Source organism: Chaetodon auriga, chromosome 3 (assembly GCF_051107435.1).
Source record: "Chaetodon auriga isolate fChaAug3 chromosome 3, fChaAug3.hap1, whole genome shotgun sequence".
In the NCBI taxonomy this organism is placed as follows: Eukaryota; Metazoa; Chordata; class Actinopteri; order Chaetodontiformes; family Chaetodontidae; genus Chaetodon; species Chaetodon auriga.
Window position 1 is genome coordinate 15,202,922 of NC_135076.1, and position 20,121 is coordinate 15,223,042.

At 42.1% G+C, this 20,121-nt stretch overlaps 2 protein-coding genes and 3 non-coding genes across 6 annotated transcripts; 4 read left to right on the forward strand and 1 right to left on the reverse strand.

Annotated features, from left to right (window-relative positions):
* Nucleotides 1-1,935: 1,935 nt before the first annotated feature.
* On the forward strand, nucleotides 1,936-10,545 carry ncl (nucleolin). 2 transcript variants are annotated; one of them, XM_076726295.1, is made up of 16 exons: nucleotides 1,936-2,103; nucleotides 3,149-3,250; nucleotides 3,750-3,870; nucleotides 4,132-4,263; nucleotides 4,537-4,776; nucleotides 5,007-5,159; nucleotides 5,766-5,846; nucleotides 5,958-6,081; nucleotides 6,331-6,467; nucleotides 6,872-6,998; nucleotides 7,347-7,483; nucleotides 7,910-8,039; nucleotides 8,340-8,482; nucleotides 8,780-8,906; nucleotides 9,224-9,513; nucleotides 9,777-10,545. In XM_076726295.1, exons 1-16 carry the CDS (start codon nucleotides 2,086-2,088, stop codon nucleotides 9,839-9,841), a joined length of 2,127 nt encoding a protein of 708 aa, XP_076582410.1. In that variant the 5' UTR covers nucleotides 1,936-2,085; the 3' UTR covers nucleotides 9,842-10,545. The 2 variants fall into 2 exon arrangements, with proteins under 2 accessions (XP_076582410.1, XP_076582411.1); XM_076726296.1 differs by having other exon boundaries at nucleotides 1,950-2,103; nucleotides 5,769-5,846.
* On the forward strand, nucleotides 4,294-4,433 carry LOC143318832 (small nucleolar RNA SNORA57). Its single transcript, XR_013077041.1, has one exon. It is a non-coding gene; the product is annotated as a small nucleolar RNA SNORA57 (small nucleolar RNA).
* Nucleotides 4,852-4,925, forward strand: LOC143318830 (small nucleolar RNA SNORD82). The gene has a single exon (XR_013077039.1). It is a non-coding gene; the product is annotated as a small nucleolar RNA SNORD82 (small nucleolar RNA).
* LOC143318831 (small nucleolar RNA SNORA57) lies at nucleotides 6,581-6,717 on the forward strand. Its single transcript, XR_013077040.1, has one exon. It is a non-coding gene; the product is annotated as a small nucleolar RNA SNORA57 (small nucleolar RNA).
* A 5,013-nt stretch (nucleotides 10,546-15,558) lies between the features above and the next one.
* b3gnt7 (UDP-GlcNAc:betaGal beta-1,3-N-acetylglucosaminyltransferase 7) lies at nucleotides 15,559-19,847 on the reverse strand. The gene is made up of 2 exons (XM_076722292.1): nucleotides 19,619-19,847; nucleotides 15,559-17,967 (listed from the first exon to the last, which is right to left on the reverse strand). Exon 2 carries the CDS (start codon nucleotides 17,964-17,966, stop codon nucleotides 16,719-16,721), a length of 1,248 nt encoding a protein of 415 aa, XP_076578407.1. The 5' UTR covers nucleotide 17,967; nucleotides 19,619-19,847; the 3' UTR covers nucleotides 15,559-16,718.
* Between the last annotated feature and the right edge of the window lie 274 nt (nucleotides 19,848-20,121).

A 20,121-nucleotide genomic window follows, 5' to 3' on the forward strand; every position in this document is an offset into this window, starting at 1 on the left:
AACAATTCACAGCTGAGTATAAATCTCAATCTGGTCCATTTTGGGTGGTTGCCCAGAAATAAATGTGCATGTTCCTGTGATAAAGGAAATCTCGTCTGACCTAAAATCCCGGGATGCATCTATTTCCCTCGCTCTGCCTCCTGTTTGTTGGATTCACCAAGTTTAATCCATCCCTGAAAAACAGCAGTGAATAACAGGTGCAGACAGGGTGAATGGAAGGGGAGGAGAAGCGCTTTGTTCATTCATTTTGTTTGCCTGAAAGACATCAAGAAGACAGTGATTAAACGTGTGAAGGTGACAGGACTCGGAAACCAGACGTTGTGTGAAATCAACAGCTGGAATACAATCCAAACACCTAAAACAGGGACTGATTTTTATATCGGACAAACACTGAAACATGAGGGAACTGAAATACTGAAACACCCGACTGATGCTGATAGCATGTCTCCAAATCATGGTTGTAAATGCTGATTTGAAAATCTGAATGAATGAAGCCAATAAAACTCCCTCACTTCTATAATTATGGATAGCCGTATTTCGCTGTGAGACTCCAGTAAAACACACAGTGACAGAGAGATGAAGCTGGTTGGATTGGAACACTTTCCTCTACCACTGTGAGGTAAGTGAGGGATGTAAAACGCAATGCTGCCTCTGTGTGGTGTTGAGGGTTAATTACTCAAATGTGCTGTTGGTGTCCCATGAGAATCAGCTGAGTCTTGGACAGACACCTTTTTACACACACATACAATATATGTAGACTGTTTCAAAGTGAAATGATGTAATCTGATCAAAAGCTCCAGAGCAGCTCCTGAATAGACCTTGTGGTGAGGTGTTTTGTCAAGTGCTGTTGCTCAGGTCATGAATGAACTTCCTTTTTCTGCCAATGATTTTTTTTTTTTTTTTTTTTTTTTTCAGAACTACATTCTGTAGAATGCATTTATTATCAAGTTGCTATCAATGATGGAATAACATATGAAGATCTTACCAAATTAAGGTCCTGCATTTGGAGAATTACTGAAGCAAAACACATAATTATCTATTATTATCAGCAAAATGTTTTTAAACTACCAAAAGTAAAAGTACCCATTACAGACAGTGTAATGTAAATGAATTATGTTACTGATGCATTCATGTAAAATCAGATTTTATTGTATTAGCTGGTTGAGGTGGAACTATTTCACCAAATTTATTGTTAGTTTAGGCAAACTGATATAACCTATGTATCATGTGTTATGCTGATATGTAAAATATTAATCTGCAGAGTAAATGGTAACTTTATGGCAAAATAAATGTAGTAAACAGTTCATTTGTTCGTCATTGCAGCAAAGAATAAGTGCAGTAACATAAAATGGAAGGAGTAGAGCTAATTAGTACTTCAAATTTGGCAAAGTAGGCTACTCGAAGTTTATCTTTACTGCTCAACGGTGGACTGGTGGCGCGTTGTTCCGCGTGCGGGACCACATGTGCTTGATGAGGAATGGCAACTGGCTTAAACCACGTGGTTCAAATAAACAGCTGCATGGGACTTAAAGGCGCATTGTGCTGAGCGACCATATAACAAATGTGTCAACGTGGAGCATTTATGAAATGTTTGAAAATTTCTGTTTCTCTGAACATTTGAAGTTAAATGACTGCCATGTGAAAATACTTAGATTTCATTGTTTCACATACAAGTATTGTTTCTTGAAAAAAATGAGAATGTACACTCCTACTTCTGTCTCCTGAAGCAAAACATTGTTCATAGAGAAAAACACTTTACCACGTCATTATTCATTTATTTCATGTATTTATTTCTAGTACCGTAGACAAATAACGGCTTGTTTCCGTGAAGTAACATCGCCTGCCTCTGTAGGCGAGGCGCGGACACGATGCAAATATGCCAATGTGTGATTGGTGGAAACATTCATGTGGGCGGATCAACGCGAACGCGCAGAGAAGAAGAGTAACAAGCGCGTCTTAGGCACATCTGTCTTTCCTGCCCAATGTCCCACAGAGTAGGCTGAGCCACGTGTGTGCATTAGCTATTTTGTTACTTGTCTCCAGACGTCCAGTTTCTTGTGTTTCATAGAAACACAGAACATCACCATGGTGAAGTTAGCAAAGGTAAGACCACATTACGTGTATTTTACCGTTCAAGTGTGTGCATTTGTGGAAAGAAGCTGTGTTTACGCATGAGGCCTTTTGCCTGTCGTTGGAAGTTGCTGCGTTTGTGAGAAAAACGAAACTGACAGCGGTCGAAAATGTCTGCTCGTGTGCTGAAGCTAACATTTATGCTCTGTGGACATTAATTAAACCGTCTCTGTGAGAGTGTGCTCAGTCGAGAAAGCATGGTGGAATTGCACTCGTTAAATATGTTTGTTCTCCGCTGTGATCGGCCATGTTTGCTTGCAGGTCGGGTTTTCTGGCCCGGCCTGCTAACGCTAACTGACGACTCAAGATGGCATTCATGCGCGTTCGCGATTTAAGCAGGGAGTTTAGAGATACGTAGAAGAAAAGATCAATTAAATGGCACGTCACACAAGCTTACCAACGAATACCAACATTTAATAACCATTGAAAGACCTGAAATGTATAAACCAAGTTATGCCAGCTAACGTGTAGTTGGTAATTGTTAGCATTAGCGCAGCGGTTAGCAGCCAGCAGAGCTGAAGCTCATTTCCGTTCAGTTATTAGCATAATGTTAATTATGATTCATTGTGTATCTTTTCTAAATGGCGTTAACTGAAACAATGGCGTATTGCTCCTTTTTCTGCTGCCGACGTTCTTAATAATGCTGAGCATTCGTTGAAAAGCTTATCTGCAACGGTAAAATTAGCCGGCATGCTAACAGCCCGACCACCTGAGCTCCACGTGGGTTGTGCGCCTCGTTTGAGTGACACACGAGGTGATCAACCAAAACCAAAACGCCAGATTACCACCCAGACAGACATTTATCTCTAAATTTGGCTCATGTTTAACCCACGCAAGTCAGTGATATAATGATTAAATCATCCATTTTGATAGAGGTGGGGTCTCCGTTGTTTTTTAACTTTGAAGTACCTCATGGGGTAATATACATTTTACTCTGTATGCAGCAAGCCACATCGTGGACATTGTCTTGTTCTTATTAAAGATTTTTTTAATTGCATTTCATTCTCCTTTTTCACAGGCAGCAAACAAGCAAACAGTTCAGAAGAAAAAAGCCCCTCCACCCCCCAAAGAAGTGGAGGAGGAATCTAGTGAAGAGGACAGCAGTGATGAGGAAGAAGAGGTATGGATTATTTGAGTTCGTTATAGTCTTAAAAGGTAGATTTTAGTCATCTGAACCCCAAGCAGTTTCAAACAGTTTTTATATATGTATGTAAAATTAATATAACGTATGTGCGCAAATGCTCATTTGTCATATGACTGTAGATCTGTAGTCATTTAAGACTTTCCAGTTGCACCTCAAACAACTTTTTTTTTAACCAGGACCAAGTTTGTGCAAATTATGTATTTTGGGCAACAATTTAAATGCAGCATGTGAAGTAATCTTGCTGAAATATCAAGTGATATTTAGTGTTCACAGCACAGGATTTGGTAAAGGACTGTCAGACCTTTGAAACTATCATTTCTGGTTTTACAGTTTTTGTCTGATAAATGGATAAATGTCCATTTGGCCCTTATTTCTTTTCTTTATTTTTTTTTTTTTATTTTGAAGAAGCATGACTTTCAAGCCTGCTGGTGGGTTGTGGGGTTCACAGGTGTAAGTGTTGTCTTTTGTATTGCAGACTCCTCCACCAAAGGTAGTGAAGAAAGCCACACCAGCCAAAGCTGCCCCAGCTGTTAAAAATGGCGCTGCTGCCAAAAAAGCAGAAAGTGAGGATGATGATGACGACGATGATGATTCAGGTAAGCAATTAAATTTTACATGCCTAAGTGGAAGTGGCTAACTGGAATAGAACAAATCATTTCACCACGTGAAAGTAGTGATGCACTGATCTGACCTATCAAATGGATTAGGCATTGGTCAGTCTTGATGGATGCATAGTTGTTTTTTCCTGGCAGTTAAGTTATAACATTATACAAGATATCAAATCCCTTAAATGTGTTTTTTTGTTGTTGTTGTTTTACAAATGTGTGTTGAAACATCTTATGCTGTTAAATCAACAGAGGAGTCTGAAGAGGAGGCACCCCCACCAAAAAAGACCCCCGTAAAAGCAACACCGGCTAAAGCCAAGGCAGTCCCTGCAAAAGCCGAGGAGTCAGATGATGATGATGACGATGATGACGACGATGATGATGGTGAGACCTACAGCAGATTACCACACACACCCTCCATTTCTTGGCATGCATGTAGTTGTTAAGTACTCATGTGTGTAATGTACGGAGGAAAAGCAAATGCAGCGCTATGTCTTCGGTACCGGTGTGTATTTTATCGTCTGCCGGTTCTATCCTCAAACGCTGTTACATTCATGCCTTTCGGTGGGTTCAAAAGAATCTTTGTCGTTGCAGATGTTCTTTAAAATGAATTGTTACCATGCATGTTTTGTTGAAATTCATCATTGTATTGTCTAGACGAATCTGAAGAAGAGGCTCCACCACCCAAGAAAGCTGCCAAGCCTGCTGCTAAACTAGCTGCCAAGCCTGCAGTGAAAGCTCAAGCTGCAAAGGAGTCCTCTGATGATGACGAGGAATCAGAAGAAGAGGCCCCGCCTCCAAAGAAGGCTGCTCCGGCTAAACAAGCTGCAAAAACTAAGGCTGCCAAAGAGGAGTCTGACGACGAAGAGGAGGACGACGATGATGACGACGAAGATGGTTAGACTAAATCTTTGTATTTATTTTGGTGGTGCTAAATCTGTGTGGAGTTGCAGGCTTATGAGCTTAAGTCAAAGTGCACGTGATGATCAACAAGGGACTTAATACTGATTTTTGTATGATGTCACCTTTTTATGGATCTGATGCAGGTTAATAGCAGAAGATGGTCAGTGGTTTGAGTTTGGTCACCGTGACTGATTTTACTCTTAACAATGTTTGCACTTCTTCAGACTCTGAAGAGGAGATGGACACCACTCCTGCTCCAGCAGCTGCAAAAGCAAAGAAGGCAGGCATGGTGAAGGCCAAGGAAGAGTCTGAGGAGGAGGATGATGACGACGACGATGATGAAGATGATGACGAAGATGATGATGATGATGAAGAGGGTGAGTTTTGGTGATGGAAAAGATTAATGTGGTCCACCTGCCAAGACTAGCCAAATAACTCTATTGGATATTTTTCGTTTGCACGTCACTCTCCAGTGTCAGTAGATTTCCAATCACCTAGTTAAACATGCATATAAAATGTTATTTACATTTTAAATGGAGTATTAAAAATGTGGCTGAGGTGGAAAAGTTGTCATATTAATGGAGATCTGTTGAGGGCAGAATAAACAGACATGTATTGTGCTTCTTCCACACTGTCGTAATGCAGCTCCCACAAGAAAACTCCATGCACAGTAGTGCTCTCTTAATTGAAATCAATGGTAATGACTGAAACATGTTGTATAGATCAGTGTTTCCCAACCACTGTGCCGTGGCACATAAGTGTGCTGTGAGAAATCATCAGGTGTGCTGTGGAAGATTATCCAATTTCACCTGACTGGTGCTCTAAGCCTTAGAGCATGTAAAATATGTGCCGTGGCTCAAAAAGGTTGGGAAACACTGGTATAGATGATAAGCCTTTAGTACAGTTTAATACAATCTACATGTTTTCTTCCCGTCTTGGCCTAATCAGTCTGAATTAAAGACTATGCAATACTGTCTCTACAGAAGCCCCGGTGACTGCTACAAAGAGGAAGGCAGAGAGCAAGGAGACACCTCCCGCCAAGAAGGCAAAGACAGACGGCGAAGGTAGGAATCGATGCACTGTCCCCATCAATCACATGTCAGTTTTTATTATCAGCAAGGGACTTAATACTGATGGGTGGAAATTAAATGGAAATTCTCTCTTTGTTTTACCAGGGTTCTGTTTATTTGTTGGTAACTTGAACTCCAGTAAAGACTTTGAAGAAATCAAATCGTCCCTGAGGAAATTCTTCTCCAAGAACAGCCTTGAAGTTGCCGATGTCCGGTTAGGTGGATCCAAGTAAGCAATCAATTAAAGTTTTGAAGTTTAAAAATATTTGGCCCTTCAATTGTACATGTTGTCAATCAGTACTAGTCTGTATGTGGTATGTTTTTCATATGGGGCACTTTACAAGGAATCTCCCCCAAACAGTGATATTGATCTATAGGTGAAACCCAAGACAGTGCTCTTTAAACTTGGTGTCTGTGAGTTGCAGGACCTTCTCCTGTCTTGAAGCAGGAATGTCTAATGGTTGACTTGTCTCAACAGGAAATTTGGCTATGTTGACTTTGCATCTGAGGAGGACATGCAGAAGGCACTGGAGCTCAACGGCAAGAAGGTCATGGGTCAGGAGCTGAAGTTGGACAAGGCCCGAAGCAAAGACAGCTCACAGGAGGGCAAGAAAGGTAATTTCTGTCAGAGTGTCTGGACAAGTTTTTGTCTGAAAAGAATGGAACTGGGACATCGTGACATTGACATTTGTCCCACGGAGAGGGAAAATGGTAAAATTACTGCAGTCCCTCCATTTCTTGGCATGCATGTGGTTGTTAAGTACTCGTGTGTGTAATGTACGGAGGAAAAGTAAATGCAGCGCTATGTCTTCGGTGCCGGTGTGTTTATCGTCTGCTGGTTCTATCCTCAAACGCTGTTACAATCATGCCTTTCGGTGGAGTCTAAAGAGGTTTTTCCTCTGCAGATTTTCTCGAAATATACCTGTGCATTTCTAGCAAAGTTTAAAGAAAAAAAAAATCTGAAGATTGATGACAAGTTGGTCCAAACACCCATGCTGACATTGACATTTGTCCCACAGAGAGGGATGCACGGACACTGTTTGTTAAAAACCTTCCCTTCTCTGCAACGGCTGATGACCTGAAGGAACTCTTTGAAGATGCAGTTGATGTCAGGTTACCTCAAGGCCAGAATGGTTCAAACAGAGGGTAAGAACAAGCCAGCACCTAATAGACAAGTCATTGTTAGCTTATTCTCGTAGACCAGATGACACCACTGAGGAGCATATACAAGAAACGCAACAGAGCTCCATGTGAGCCCTGGGGGCAAACCTTGGATGAGAATCCTGGACAGTGCAGGAAGCTGACTTACAGACACTGTAGTTGAAGGGAATTTGGTGCAAATGTACACGTTATCTACCATTTTGTAGCATACGGGTGTCTTTAGTTTTTGTTTGCTAGTACTCAAACCTGCCATTCATACACAACTGACCAGTATTGTGATTGATATTGTACTAGTCGTGTTCCAGACGAGTAATCTCTTTTCTTCTGTGACAGCATCGCCTACATTGAGTTCAAAACTGAGGCTGAAGCAGAGAAGATGCTGGAGGAGGCGCAGGGTGCTGACGTACAGGGCAGGTCCATCATGGTCGACTATGTTGGAGAAAAGAGCCAGAAGGGGGCCAAGGTGGCAGGTAAAACTCCTTGGACGTTTTGTAAAGCTGTGAAACCAGTATTTGATTGTTAACATTTATAATTAAGTGGTAGATTATATGCAGTTGTTAATTACACACAGTGAATATAGCAGAATGTTTATGAGAAACTGATCAGGGCAAAGTATGGAGGGATTTGTCTAAGAAGCTGCTCCTGTAGGAGCATAGTTGGCCCTCAATGCTAATGCTAATTGCTACTTTTGTAGTTTGTGTTTGTGTGCTGCTCAACACCTTTTATCATAGTGGTGACAGTGCTGGTTGATCATTCACTCCAATGTGTTTATTGAAACATGTCAATTATTTGCATGTTATCAAGACTGTTAACCTTTAAATGTCTGGACTATTTTAAGTTAAATCATCTTGCAGCTTCTATACCTTGAGTCTGTTTTCTTCTTTCTCTCCCTGTAGCATCAGGAGCAGCCAGCAAAACACTTGTTGTGAATAATCTGGCCTTCAGTGCCACCGAGGAAGTCCTACAATCCACGTTTGAGAAAGCTGTCTCTATCAGGGTTCCACAGAGAGATGGCAGACCTAAAGGGTGAGTGATCTGTGTGGCATGTGACCGCTCTATTAATGCCTTTCTATGGATTGTCATTATTTTGACATCCTTAAAACACATCAAATCTCAAAGTGCTACACCTTCTCATGAGCTCCTCTTTATCATGACCATGATTCTGCATGGATTCGCACGAGAAGCAGAGTAACGCACTTGATATGTTGAGCTCACTCGACTCATGGGTGCTGCTGGTGTCAGCTGTGCGACAGGCAGAAATGTCTTGTTGGAAAATTGTTGTTTTCCAATTTACCAGGTTTCCTAATCTTTTGCATCTTTCATTAGCTTTGCTTTTGTAGAGTTTGAGAGCACAGAGGATGCAAAGGAAGCCTTGGACAACCTCAACAACACAGACATTGAAGGCCGGTCAATCCGACTGGAGTACAGCCAGAGCAGCGGCAGGGGAGAAGGGGGCAGAGGAAACTCAGGTAGGCCTCCAAACTTAACCTGTGTCAAGCTGAACAGTGGTCTGTGTTTTGAACTTTAGCCCTAATTGTCTTAAGGATTCATGCATACTAGGGCCTGATGTGATGAAAACTTGACCTCCTGAAACTCTGTGAAGAATCAAAGATAGTCAAGTCCTGATCTGGCCTGTGCATGAGGTTTTAGCCTGACGAACCACTAGTTAGTCCAGATGACAATCGTTAAGGCGGATAAAATCTAAAACAAGCCGTAAAAGGAAAAGTTTTGATGACAGCTTCTCTCTCTCTCTCTCTCTCTCTCAGGTCCAACAAAAACCCTCTTCGTCAAGGGTCTCTCTGAGGACACAACAGATCAGACCCTTAAGGATGCGTTTGAGGGCGCTGCAGCAGCTAGGATAGTCACAGACAGAGAAACGGGGTCATCGAAAGGGTGAGTTTGTGGGGTTGGAAATGTTCCCTCTGGCGGTTCACTCTTGTCGTGAGCAGCAGTCTGTCCAGCAGTGACAGTGTACGGATTTGCATGAGAAGTAAAGCAAACTCAGTTTAACAGCTGCTGCCTTGGTGGGAGTCGCCCATGTCTGATAGACAAAATCAACACTAGATTAGGAGATTAAATTAGTTCTGTAATTTGATCTGATTTCTAGATTGATCTGATCACCTGCTGTTGCTGAGACTAAGATCAGTTCGGAGTGTCCGTTCCCTCGAGTGAAGTATAACTTTGCCTTTTCCTCTGCCTTCTCCTCTCAGCTTTGGCTTTGTGGACTTCGACAACGAGGAAGACTGCAAGGCAGCCAAGGAAGCCATGGATGACGGCGAGATCGATGGCTACAAGGTGACCCTGGACTACGCCAAGCCCAAGGGTGAAGGCGGCTTCCGTGGAGGTCGCGGCGGTGGTGGATTCGGAGGCTTCGGCGGTCGAGGCGGCGGCAGAGGAGGCCGTGGTGGTTTCGGAGGATTCGGCGGTCGCGGTGGTGGCGGCAGAGGAGGAGGAAGGGGAGGCCCTCGCGGAGGTGGACGAGGTCGTGGTGGCTTTGGAGGTAAAGGAAATTTGTTGGCTTAGAGGGAAAAGGAAGCCAGCTGTCTGGAGGGCAATATCAGCCAGAATGTCATTGTTAAAATCAGAAAATGCCAAAACTTAAGGGGCTGATGTCAACCAGCTTCACTGTACGCTCATGGCATTAGATTTATTTCTCTGCTTGCACTGGATTATACTTTTGTCCTCGAAGCACAGCGTTCTGGATACTGTTAGTTGAGCTTGATGATGCTGGCCGGTAAACAAGGTTTCTTTGTTCTCTTTCAGGTGGAAGAGGTGGAGGTGGATTTGGAGTCAAACCCCAGGGGAAGAAAATCAAGTTTGATGACTAAATCCTTAGTCTCTTTTACTTTTTGAATGGACTCTGGTTTCATCACTTCTCAGAGCTTTTGGACATTCCAGAAAGCGTCACTGATATATATTTAACTGTTAATGGGCATTTTAGCCCTTTATTTAGACCCCTGAAACCTCCCCCACCCGTCTGTGCCAGACCGGTACGTTTGACCTTCTGAGCTGAAGTGCTACGTGTTAGTACTGAATGTCCCTAATGCAAACCTGCACCTCTTGCCCTCATTAGCTTACTTGCTTTTCCGAAGGAGTAAAATGGAATGGGTCTGGCAAACGAGTTTGCTGTGAAAAATACGCTTGTCTTTGTCAGATACATTGTGTAAATTTAAAGTTTGTATGATTTCATTTTACCTTTTGTAAAAACAAAACATACACCTGTATCCATATGTTTTCTGTTTTTATTTTGTTTGTTTAGTTTGCTTTAGGTGCCAAGTTTTACTGTAATGTGCAAAGCATATTTTGATAGAAGATTTGAGTCAGTGCTCTAGAGTTGGATGTTGAGAAATAATGGCAACGATGATCTGTCATGTTCGTTTGGTGGGGCACAGTCTGTCAGAGTCACAGAGGATGAAAAACCGTATGTATGTAACATAAAATATTTGTAGTGCATTGACTAATTTTTTTCCCATCAGAAAATCTGGAGATTTTCACGTGACTAAATAAAATCCTGTAGGTGGTGATTTTTAAATATGTCTTCATTGTACGCGTGTCAATCTGAAGCATTGAATAAGTCATTGGCGGGGTCCAGTGTGCAGTTGCCAAGTGATACATTCACTGGGTTGGTAATGCAGAGACTACATCTAATGCAGTACAAAATTTGTGAAGAATCTCAACTGACATGACCTTATTTCACCATTGTGATTCATAATGCTATACTACTTTTAGGTCATCTGAATATAGCTGTATTATAAACCTTTTCCACCAGGTGGCAGTCTGTTTGTGTAAAGACACCAGAGACCAAGGGAAGTGTTATCCATACTTGCATGCAGGTCATGCTGAATTGGGCAATGACGGATATGATGGCTAGAGTCTTGCATGTCACTCTGACATAAGGCAAAAACCACTCTAAAAGTGATTCAGGCTGTTCACAGTGCTGGTATTGAACTGACTGCCTTGGAAATTTGCAGAACATGAAGTGTGACTCTAATATCAGCCAGCATGCAAGGGGCTCTCACATTTTATGCACTTCACTTACTCACCGTAAATTGTACTGGTTAGCTCTGTGCTTCTGCAAACTACACAAGAGGAAGACACTGGAGATTTGAACTTCTTATGAAACAAATTGAGTACCTGTAGAGACTACACCATTTTTGTCTTTGTGACTTTTGTGAGTTGTTGTTCCTGAACAGAGTCTTGAAAGGCAAATCTCAGCACATGCTGAAAATGATTGTGGTTGCAGTACTGGCCAACAAGCCTTACCAGCACCTTTAAAAATGAGGTGCAGTATCAGCCTTAGTGTTCTAGTATGCTGACTGAGGTTTTCCAGTAGCTGCCAGCATACTTACAGTGCCAAGAACAGATGTACAAGAAGAAGCTAAACACACACAGCAATCATGCACAGACAATTAAATGAAAAAGGATACATAAGTGTGTACAGGCAACAGGACGTGACAGTGACCCTGGGCTGCTGGACAGGTCTTTCTCTATGACACAGCCAGACAGGGGACAGCAGTATGTCCTGGTAGCTGAACAGGCATCTTTGTTTCTGAAGGTGCCTGGGCGGGAGGCACTGATGATGGCACCGCTGAATACCTCCATTTAGGGATTTGTTGCCCCCCGCCTCGAACGGTGACAGAGGTCGTGCTAGCCTCTCTCTGTGGCGTTATGTCAGCCGTCTAGAATGACCTGTTGTGCTTTCTTTTCCACCTCTGAGTGCACCCTGAGTACTTTCCTGCTGTTTGTTTTGTGTTTTCCTTGTCAACACAGTCGTCCGACAGATACAGCAGAGGGCCAGCATGAGTATCCAGCTGATCAAATGCACATGCAGCCCCTATAGAGCAGAGACGGAAGTCTAGCCATACTCCAGTGTGATGTGGGTATTTTTGGTTTCGGCCTTAAAAGAGGAAGCTCTTGCAGGGGTGGTGCTGACATTTTTTGACTAATAAATATCCACAAGCATGGAACTGTTTTGATAGAGTGACGCTGGTTTAACAAGGCATTGTGAAGGAGAGAGGACAGAGACTGATATTTTAGCTCATTTGTTTAGCGGCTGATCTAAATAGAGCCTTCTTTAAATGAGAATACAACTCAGAGTCCTCATCACAATGGATCTTTGTTAAGTGCTTGGTGTCCTATAGCACGGATGCTGAAGTGGCGTTGCCTTGGCCTCTTTTCTAGTGTGCCACGGGGAGTCAGGGACTACACTGTCCTTGAGTGGGGATGCAAAAACGAGTGAATCGTCTTTACACTTCCTGGATGTAGGTCCATGTAACAGAGGAGAACATACATGCAACATGTTTGTTTTCTTCAGGGCCAGAGAACGTGGAAGTCTCCATTGCTGCTTGGAGGCTACACCCTTATGCAAACACTTTGACCATTTTCGACGTCATAAATCAGATAGCGAGCAAATGCTCGTGTTTGAACTGAAATGAACTAAAAACAGACTTATGTAGCCTCATTTTCTATCATATCAAAAAATAGTCCTGCCACCCTCTGCAGAACTGAAATGTGTTGTTCTCTAAGCTAACTAAGCCAACCAGCTGTTGGCTGTGGCTTTATATAAACAACTGGTATCAGTCACACTATACCTTGGTAATACTATGTTTATCTCCAGCATTGTACTGCATTGGATACAACCTTGTTATTCATTCATAATGACTGATCTCAGTTCCTGCTTCACCTCTTATTCCCTCTTATCTCTCTTCTGATCTTTATGATGATCATTTGTTTCATCAGTCCATGTGTTTCTAAGCGATCAACCACTAAGGAACAATGTGTTTTCATATGCTCGCATGTGTCCTATCCTCAAGGTGGCCATTTGTTTCCACACAGGACAAAATTCAGGCTGCCTGCAGGTTGAGGAATGTTCTTTTTAATTTTAGCCCAAGCAACAGCATTCCCATCTTTTGCCGTGCCGATGATGGTGTTCCAGAGGCCTTTGAAGAAAATGGAGGGCTCGTGTGAAAGCTTGCAGCGCCCGCCCGCCGACCCATTGACCATGCTGACATCAAAAGCTTCCTCCAATTAGTGTCAGCAAATATGCGGCTCCTGGTCCGCAGGCAGGTTGGAAAGCTGGGCGTGTACCCGCATACAGTCAAATATCACTGGAGTGGGACATTTACACTAGATGACAGTAAATTTTCGCAAGAGTTTGATAAGTAAATCCCTCCTGCCACAAATCCATTTAGTTTTTTTCAGTCACTTCAGCCAGAAACAATTCAGAATTAACCTGTTACTTAACAGCAGAGCAATAATGGTACCTCCCGTCCTTTAATGTAGTTCTTCTTTACTGGCATGTCTTTGGGTTTTAGGTTCCTCTCTTCTTGCAGGTGTTCTAACCAGAGCTTTGAGGAAGTGCAGGAGACATGACTCATCTTCCTCTTTTTTTTTTTTTTCTTCAATCCAGTAACCGCTCTTTGTGTCTCATGCACCTTCACCCACACACACATCAGAACTTATGCGTGCATCCTAATGTGATTACTCAGGAACTACTCAAACTGCAGGAAGTTCGTAATGAATTACAGACCATGACTTATTTTCACATTTATTTTCAACCTTAAAGACATCCCAAAATGATGAGTTAAGTGAGAGCCATTTACATGTCTCTAGGGTAATATTTTTGTTTTGTTTTTGTATAATTCATGTAAGATTTACAAGTCTTGACTTAGATATCAACTTTTTCATGTTCAGTTATCTGGATACTATCTTTATTAACTCATTCATCTAAGATGCCTGGCACACAAGACTGTGTTAAGAATGTGAGACCAATATTTCTATTGTAGTTCTATGTAATAAATAAGATTAACATTCTCCTATAGACGAGCTATACTCGCCCTGTGAGGCTGCACGTAGGCGCAGCAGTGCTTTGAGCTAAATGCTGACATCAGCATGCTAACATGCCCATAATCACAATACTAACATGCTCACAAGGACAATGCTAACAGTTAACCATATTTATGTTATAGTTCGTTAGCATGCTAAACTTTAAAGTATAGCAGAGGCTGATGGGAATGCCATTCATGTTACAGGTATTTAGCATAAATCAAAGCATTGGACAAATAGAAATTTTGACCTGATGATGGTGCTGGATGAAAAATCGAGGGAGTTATTAAACTCAGCTTGCAGCAATGCAGCCAATATTTCACTTCCCTCAAAAGCACAATTACAAAATCGTGGCTGCACTAGAGGAAAAGTCAGGGGACACATTGCCTATATTTAATCAGGTCATCTCATTGGCATCAAATCTGCTTTGCAAAAGAGACCTGAGACCAGCAGATTAAAGACAAGTCGTCACTTCTTCCGTTATGAGTTTAACTACACTCACTGTTTGCTGGCACTGCTGTCACTCACTACCTGGGCAGGAAGTCCTTTCCACAGACTCACTCACTCACTCAGCTAGTGCTTCTTTCCACGTTGAGCTGCCGGAGAAGAATTCACTCCCACCTATAAATTACTTGTCTCCCCCCATTCACACCCCAGTGTCGCAATCTGGACCCCCAGGACCTTAAACAACAGAGGAAATTTGATCAATGGGCTTACAAAGCATCTTTAAGTTCACAATTGCTTACTATTGCTTCTTTCCCTTGTTCCCTTTGGTTTTAACAGTCTCTGCAATGTTAGACCTCAACAGAAACTGATTCCCAGACAATATTGTCAGGTCATAGCAGATATACAACACCATTAAAAGAGAGCTCATTTTCTTCATAAGTTTGACTCCACATCACTTGTACATTGTGTTTAACAAAGAGCAGCGTTGAAAGAGGTAAACCTTCTTAAGCTACGCTTCTGTATTGGCAAGTGTACACCTCATGAAACACAATATAGAGAAGATCCAGTTTCTGTACGGCTTTGTCTTTGTCTCTGCGCTGAAAGAAATTGTCCAGAACAGCAGGAAGGTATTTGTTTTGTTTGGCGAAGTCCTCTTTGTCTTTTTCGGCCAACTTAAAGCTCTCAACAATATCTTCACTGTTAACTGGCAGGGTCAGCCTCAGCCATTCTGCTCGGTGAAAAAAAAACCAAACAAACAAATATTTGACAGGGTTGCTTAACATAAACAGTGTGAAATGTCATGCTGCGTCAGGAGCATGCATCATTGCTTTTTTTAAAACTAACACAGAACAGTGCGCAGGTATGTTTCCCATATAACAAAAGATTACTGGAAAAAGTTGCGTCAGAATTCTTTTGAGACTCTTTCTTGTACCAAACTTCGTGTTCTGTAAAGGTTATATAATGCAGCTGTCTTTTTCATTCAAATGTATGTATGGATAACACAAGTTCTTTGACGTCTTATTGCACGCAGGCTCTGTTATAGAGAAAACAGAGCAACACAGTTGTCGCTCAACATTGGTAAAATGAGTACAGCATTATGACCTTCATGACCAACTGAGCACTTATGTTTACTGTACTGTTTGGTTGTGTAACTAATACCTGCATGTCAACACTGGACACTATTGTTGGGTGACTTGATACGGTTTTTCACATAGATGTTGGGCGCCGATAAGGCCAAACACAAAAACAGCCAATCTTGGACAAATTTTCCCAGTCTTGTCAAGATGTTTATTTACAAATGACAATCTATGTACATTCTGATTTTTTACATATATTTACACCACCTAGACACAACCATCACCCACTACACCCACAACATTCAGCTTTATAATTATCAAAGATTCCAGTAATAACCTTATCTGATGCATTAAATAAAAGAATCCCACAGTTGCCCCCTTTAGTTGGGTGGCGATTAAATTAACATGCTCGTACCAGCAACAGTTTTAGTTCACAGTGTCATTGTAAACCCTCTACCATATTCATATCAAGTATATCAGCACATTCAAATCCACAGACAGCACACAAGTAAAAATTCTAGACATTTTCTTTCAAAGTTTCCAGTAGTATAGAAGTAGTAGGTGTCCAGATCAAGTCAGTCCAAAGAAAAAAGAAAGAAAGAAAGAAAATGAGTGCAAGGACCCCTACAGTACAGAAAGTGATTAAAATCTTACTGTTGGAACATGTACTGCATATGATGATTATGGTATCATGGTTACACTTTAAGCAGAAAAGGTGACCGATGATGAAACAGTTTTTGGACCAAATCACTGAGGTAGAGAGAGTGTATTCTTTCTCTTACTTGAAGCCATTTGACACCACTGCAGCATGCCATACTGGTCCCAGTGAAGGCAATGGTTAACACTTAGTACAAACCCAAAATGCTAACATAACTACAAGCTGCACAGAATGTGCAATGGCTGTCATAACCCAAGCCTCCATGGCACACACTAGCACTATCTGCCCTGCTATTTTCAAGATCAAACTAATCCAAATGTGATTTCCCTCCGACCTTTCTGAAAGTGCTGCATGCAACAGCAACTGTGCTACTTTGCGCGGCCATTAACGTAGCAGCTCAACTTTGGTCCTTGTCTGCTGACAGTGTCAGTCCTTCACAATGCCAATATAAATACAGAATTCTAAGTCAGCTTTGAAAAACTCTATATAATTTACTGAACTTTTGAGGAAACTCCTCCAAATATTGCAAAATTGCATTACTGCTCAGAAACAACAAATTCAAACATTGACCACGCTCCCTCTCCACATAAAGGAGAGTTTATTGGAAAGTTTGCTTTCAACTCTCACGCATTACACTACTTTCCAACGGGGTGGAGCTCAGCTTGCTGGTGCTGTCCTTACTTGGTGTTACCCATCAAGCTATAGGATCTCCACTTTCTGTGAGCAGACCAGGTTACTGTTGACCAGATTCCACATGTGCATGAGGTCCGTGGGGAGCAGCTTGTGCACCACAATCATGCTTTTAAAGAAACAGGGTTCTCTGTTCATCTTACTTTTCTTATTTCTCACCAAGCCAAACGTCTTAAAGGCGTTGTGTTTTATAGGAGTGACCTGAAGCACCTCTAGACACATGCCCAAGAAGACATCATCGATGGGGTAGAGCTCCAGAGTGTCTGCCACCACATGAAGCTTCCTCGCCAGGTTCCCATGCATCAGAAAACCCCCTCCACCTGCATATGGGGGGTAGTATGTCTTATTATACAGCGTCTGGGGGATGTAGTATTTGTTTTCCTTTTTACGAATTGGCTTGGCCTTGAAAATCACATCCCCCACAAACAGGTCTGTTGCCTGCTTGCTGCTTTCTAGAAACTCAAAAATGTTCTGGATGCTGACAAAGACGTCATCGTCCCCCTTGAAGATGTACTGTACATTGGGGCAGTAAGTGTGGAACCACTTAAGGAAGTGAGTCTCTTTAAGCGTAAGGTTGAAGAAGCTGTCTAAGAAGTCCCACTGGAGAATATCCCCATAGATGTGGTTCTCGTACTCCACCAGCTTCTGATGGTTCACTCTCTCTGCCTCATTGGAGGGCTGACCAAGAAGGAAAAGGGTCTTAATCCTCTTGCCGTCAACCACCTGCTCTTTGCCCCAGGTTTTTCGGATGACCTCCCTGCGGTCATGCTGGGTGGCCACAGATTTTATTATCATGAGCAAATGTATGTCCCCTCTGCACTTCTCCGGGTGGTTGAGGATCATGGGAAACCATCGGCAGTGCCGATAGAGCAAGAACTGCTGGAAAGTCGGCTCCAGGCCCACAAACCAGTCCTGACTTGAGAGGTTGAGGTTGGCAGTACAGTTGGAGCTTGTTATATCCCAGGTTCTGCTGTCCTCGGTGATTCTGGACTCCTGTGAGGTGGCCAGAGCTCTAGGCACCTGCTTGTGCTTGGCAATTTTCCAGAAGTGCTTCAACCCCAGGTATGAGTCAATCTTCTCTCCCAGAGGAGCTCCAGCCTCCACACCCTCAGAGGCATCCATGTGAGCCTGGCTCTCGAGTTCAAAGGGAGCCGCCATGTTGTTGCTCCCTCTCTGGACAACAGTCAGCGTCACCACAGCCAGGAAAAACATGACACTCACCCTCTTGTACACCCGCCAGCGATCTCTGTTGTTCATCCTGGGCACAGACAAAGATCACAAATGGCAGTCAGAGACAAAATCTAACTCAAATAGCTTCTGATAGATTTTTCTGTGATAGGTCTAGGAGCACGAAGAGCATGAATCTAGAAGTATGAAGAGCATGAATCTGGAATTCTAATCAGTTTAAAACTACTAACTAGGTATAATAATAAACTTGATGCCACATTTTTCAAAACAATGTTACAAAGTGCTTTAAAACATTGAACCATGATTAAAACATTTTAGGAATGTAGCAATGAAACGATAAAGATATGGGCATAGATGCACACAAAAAATTGATAAATGATCACTCATTGGGTTTAAACTACATGTTCACATACCAACATTAGAGCAGGATTTCTTGCTCTTTCATAAAGCAAAGACGGCCAGATTGTCACCATAATAGGTTCCAACATGAGGTATATTAGCTGTTTAATGTGCAGCCAGCGAAGCAAAGAACACCCTAAGGGATGGATGTCCTCATACTATAATCACTGTGTGCTTTCTCTGTAACTAATGTTTGCATGCACACCATAATATGTTACATAAAAACACAAATGGTGATCTTAAATGTAAATCCCGGTTGTTTAGCAGTTAACCATTGTTTTTCCCTCTAAAACAGCTCAGAGATACTGTATGCTCTCTCCTTAGTTTAAAGCCACTTTCTAATGAAGCAGTGCCACTTCTGGAGGAACGTGTGGAATGTACATGGAAAGTGAAGAACTTGTCATGCCAGGGCTCGTCACATCCACGGCCCCACGGACACTCCCATGTGGACCCCCCCCCCCCCCCCATCTGTTCTCCCAACCACAAACAATCTAAGTCATAACAAGTTTTGGAAGTTGGCTCAGTCAGTGCGCTATTTAACATTTAAAAAAAAAAAAAAAAAAAAAAGGCCATTTTATTGAAATTCAATCTTTAAATTGAACAATCTCACTTATTCATAATGAAAATCCACCGATGAGAATCTTAACCCTCCTGTTATGTTACGGGTCAAATTGGCCCGTTTTAAAGTTTGAAGATCTAGGAAAAATAGTTAAAAGTATTTTTTCAGTATGAAACTTCTTCTGCTTGCCTTAATTCGTGTAATCAACATATAAAATAAAAATGGTTCATCACATATTTGCAACCACCCCCTGCATGTTTATATCACATAGATACTGTTCGGGTCAATTTGACCCAGCAGTCAAACTGGAGGTAAAAGGGTGTCAGAAATGTCAGACTATTTCTTTCTCTGTTGTTGAAATATGTCTCACAGTTGCAAACATCACACATATTGGCAGCTGCTATAAAAATACCAACATAACTCTCACAGTATCACCTTGAAGTTGGGCTGAAAATCACAATTCTCTCACGTGCTTTAAACGCCTCATTAATCCCAATCTATTCCTTCTTGCCCGCGTTTCTTCTCAAACGAACACATATAATCTATAACACAAATCACTTCAGCATTGAAAGCGTTTTTAAATGAAAAGCCTTGATGAGAGACTTTCAGAGTTTTAAGATGTTGAGTTGTGCCACTGATGGAAAGTACGACGCCGTAAAATTCAATGAAAACAGGGCGAGTCAAATAAACACCGTGTAAAATAATGAATCTAATCAAAAATGATTAGATGTTAAAAAAAGAAGAAGAAGAAGAAGCCACTTACTTTTTTTCTGATGCTTTAGTCGATCTGTGAAGATTGATGGAGGCAATAAACCGATACAAAAGGAGAAAAATGCCGACTGTCGAGACCAGAAAAGTGGAATGTCTTGGGTTTATGTCTAGTCGGCTTTTGGGCAAAGTGATAAAATAATCCTTTCTATCAAAGCCGCCTCTTGGTGTTGTGAGACAGGCGAGAGGCGCAGATGTGCGCAGAGAGAGCGGCGCCTCTGAAACACTGCGCTCTCCGCTGCGCCGAGATGCGCTTTTAAAGGCTCGGCTGCACTTACGCAGACCGCATGCTCTCAGGACGGATGATGAATGAACAGGCAAGAAAGAGTCCGCCCGTCGTGTACACACACTCTCTCCACAAGCCTAATACTCCATCACGGGTTAACAATGACCCCTGAGACAAGGTAAACATCGCATTTCTTTTATTTCTTCCATCGTGTTGGTCTGTGGGATGGAATGACCAAACAATTAGGCCTTTTGTTGTTTTACTGCCATTAT